The 2,935-nt window shown below is 39.8% G+C and overlaps 1 protein-coding gene across 1 annotated transcript; it reads right to left on the bottom strand.

Annotated features, from left to right (window-relative positions):
• Window positions 1-147: 147 nt before the first annotated feature.
• On the bottom strand, window positions 148-1,978 carry LOC107080803 (gastrula zinc finger protein XlCGF8.2DB-like). Its single transcript, XM_015369008.1, has one exon. The coding sequence runs from the start codon at window positions 1,819-1,821 to the stop codon at window positions 835-837; it is 987 nt and encodes a 328-aa protein (XP_015224494.1). The 5' UTR covers window positions 1,822-1,978; the 3' UTR covers window positions 148-834.
• Between the last annotated feature and the right edge of the window lie 957 nt (window positions 1,979-2,935).

Below are 2,935 nucleotides of genomic sequence, written 5' to 3'. Positions count from 1 at the left end.
TAATTTAAAAAATCAGGACATTTCCTCACTTTCTAAAAAAAACCCGGGACGCCCGGGACAGGACGTGAAATACGGATATGTCCCGGGAAATACGGACGTTTGGTCACCCTAGTTTAGGGAGGGTTGGCAGTTAACGTTACTAACTACATTACATGCATGAGTGGTTGTTAGCACTAGCGGTTAGCAATTACTAAACTAGCAGGTTCCAGAGCCCGTCTGAGCACAGCTTACCTTCTTACAGATTACTGTGTTCCCACTGTTAGCTGGCTTTATGATCTGCAGCTCCTGAACCCATCCATTCATGAACTGCATATGAGACTCCAAGGACTTGTAGCTTCGGAGCTGTTTTGAAGTATAGGCGCTCACTCATCGGTGCTCCACTCATTGTTAGGAACTTCATATGGATCCACATCATTAATAATGCTGATTTTTTTTCAACATACCGGTCCCTGGCTTCTCTATTTAACGTGTCCCGGTAAATTCCAGATCCTTTTCGGGATTTTAACATCTTTTTTTTCTCTCACAACGTTGTGTCGGAGCTGTGCTTTCGGAGCGATGCTAACGGAGCTCCGGTATAAGAGCTAAGCTATCGGAGCTATGCTATCAGAGCATAGCATTCAACATGGCCGCCCCATCCCACAATGCAACTTAGATCTCGAGCCCTATATGGTCTTTTATTACCACCTTAAAAAAATTTCTAACTGCGTCTAACTGCTGTGACTTATGTAAAACAATTGTTTATTTAAAAATATGAATCATTCCACATTATCAATAAATAAATGTAATCTGAAAATTCAAATTACCTTCTCGATTAAAACCTCTGTCACAAATCATTCAGGAGTATGGTTTCTCACCTGTGTGAATTCCCATGTGTCTAGTCAAATGACTTTTTTTAGTAAAACTTTTGCCACAAATCGTGCAGGAAAAAGGTTTCTCCCCTGTGTGAATTCTGATGTGTGTATTAAGATGAGATTTCTGAGTGAAGCTTTTTCCACAGAATAGACATTCAAAAGGCTTCTCACCTGTGTGAATTCTCATGTGAGAAGTCAAATTACCCAGGTCAATAAAATTCTTGTTACAAATTGTACAGGAAAAAGGTTTCTCACTTGTGTGAATTCTGATGTGTCTTTCAAGATCACATTTTTGAGTGAAGCTTTTTCCACAGGACGAACATTCAAAAGGCTTCTCACCTGTGTGAATTCTCATGTGAGTAGTTAAACTACTTTTTACAGTAAAGTTCTTCTTACAAATGGTACAGGAAAAAGTCTTCTCACCTGTGTGAATTTTGATGTGTCTTTCAAGATCAGATTTCTGAGTGAAGCTTTTTCCACAAGACAGACATTCAAAAGGTTTCTCACCTGTATGAATTCTCGTGTGTTTAGTCAAATTACCCTTTCTAATAAAACTTTTACCACAAATCCTGCATAAAAAAGGCTTCTCATCTGTATGAATCAGGATGTGATATTTGAGATCAGACTTAGAGTTGAACCTTTTTCCACAGGACAGACATTCAAAAGGCTTCTCGCCTGTGTGAATTCTCATGTGAGAAGTCAAATGACTTTTTAGTGTAAAACTTTTACTACAAATTGTACAGGAAAAAGGCTTCTCCCCTGTGTGAATTCTGATGTGTGAATCAAGATGACATTTCTTAGTGAGGCTTTTTCCACAACACAGACATTCATAAATCTTCTGACCTGTGTGAGACCTCATATGAACCATTAAATGTTCTTTTTTGGCACATGGGAAATATTTCTGTTCTGTATCTTCCGGCTCCTTCTTCAGAACATGTTGCTCTTCCTGCTCACTTATGGGGAGCTCCATGGTTTCCTCTTTTGTCCAGGGATGTTCTGGTTCTTTCTGCTCTTCTTTTATCTGCACAGGTTCTGCTTCCTCTTGGTCCAAATTGGAATTCCCCTCCTGTCCACAGAGCTGCTGGTCAGAGAAATCCTCCTCTTTTCCAACATAATCCTGCAGGTGGTCTGGAAAGAAAAACACGAAAGAAGACTTTCTATTGTGGGCTTAGGAAAGGACAATTCATTTAAATCATCCTTTTGTTGACCTCAGTACAGAGCTAGGTTGTAAACCTTCTCAGACTCCAACCCCTTAGACAAAATAAGTAGAGAAAGATTTAAAAGGATGGTAAAAATACATAATGCACTGCTTCTTAAGACACAATAGACCTCCACTTTTAACATCAAAGCTTCAAAATTGTATTACCTGCAGATTATTTACCATTAAGAAAATGTTTAAATTATTTTTTTGTTTTTGCTCAACTGTCCAGCTTTTACCGCATCTGTTGCCCAGAGACTGCTGGAGAAAGGCACCAGCTCCACTGTGACCCTACAGATAAGTCCAAAACAAGGGTATTCACAAATATTTATCACAGAAGGTCAAAAGAAAGGGGAGGTGCACTCCAAAAAGCCAGTTCCATCCCATTCGGGTCTGATCCACCTCCTTATCTAGGATTCTGTCCTAGATAAGGAGGATAACCTTCTCAGACTCCAAGCCCTTAGAGAAAATTAGTAAGTATAGAAAGATTTAAAAGGATGGTAAAAATATATTATGCACTGCTTCTTAAGACACCATAAGGTTAATGCAAAACATCTTAAGGAAAAGCTACCTTAGGCTTTGTTCACACTGCAGCCTGAAGTGACCCAAATCTTTTTTTTTGCCCATATGCGCCCTGGATCTGATCTTTTCATGGCTGTCTGAACAACACAGATCTGATTTTTTTCAAATCCGACCCAGGCCATTTGGCTATGTGGTCCTGAATCCGATACGAATCTGATCTCTTCAAATGCGAGCTGTGTGTGAACCGCCAGGTCAGATTTATCCGACCTGAACGTCATTAACACCCGGTCACTATTATGCGTCTTGTTATGAAGAAGCGGCAAGAAAAACAACAACCATGGTAGATGAATGATGCGGAGAGCAG

Source organism: Cyprinodon variegatus, unplaced genomic scaffold, assembly GCF_000732505.1.
Source record: "Cyprinodon variegatus isolate N-32 unplaced genomic scaffold, C_variegatus-1.0 Scaffold2345, whole genome shotgun sequence".
Taxonomy (NCBI): Eukaryota; Metazoa; Chordata; class Actinopteri; order Cyprinodontiformes; family Cyprinodontidae; genus Cyprinodon; species Cyprinodon variegatus.
Note: the sequence above shows the minus strand (reverse complement) of the source record. Positions and strands in the feature narration are given on the sequence as shown.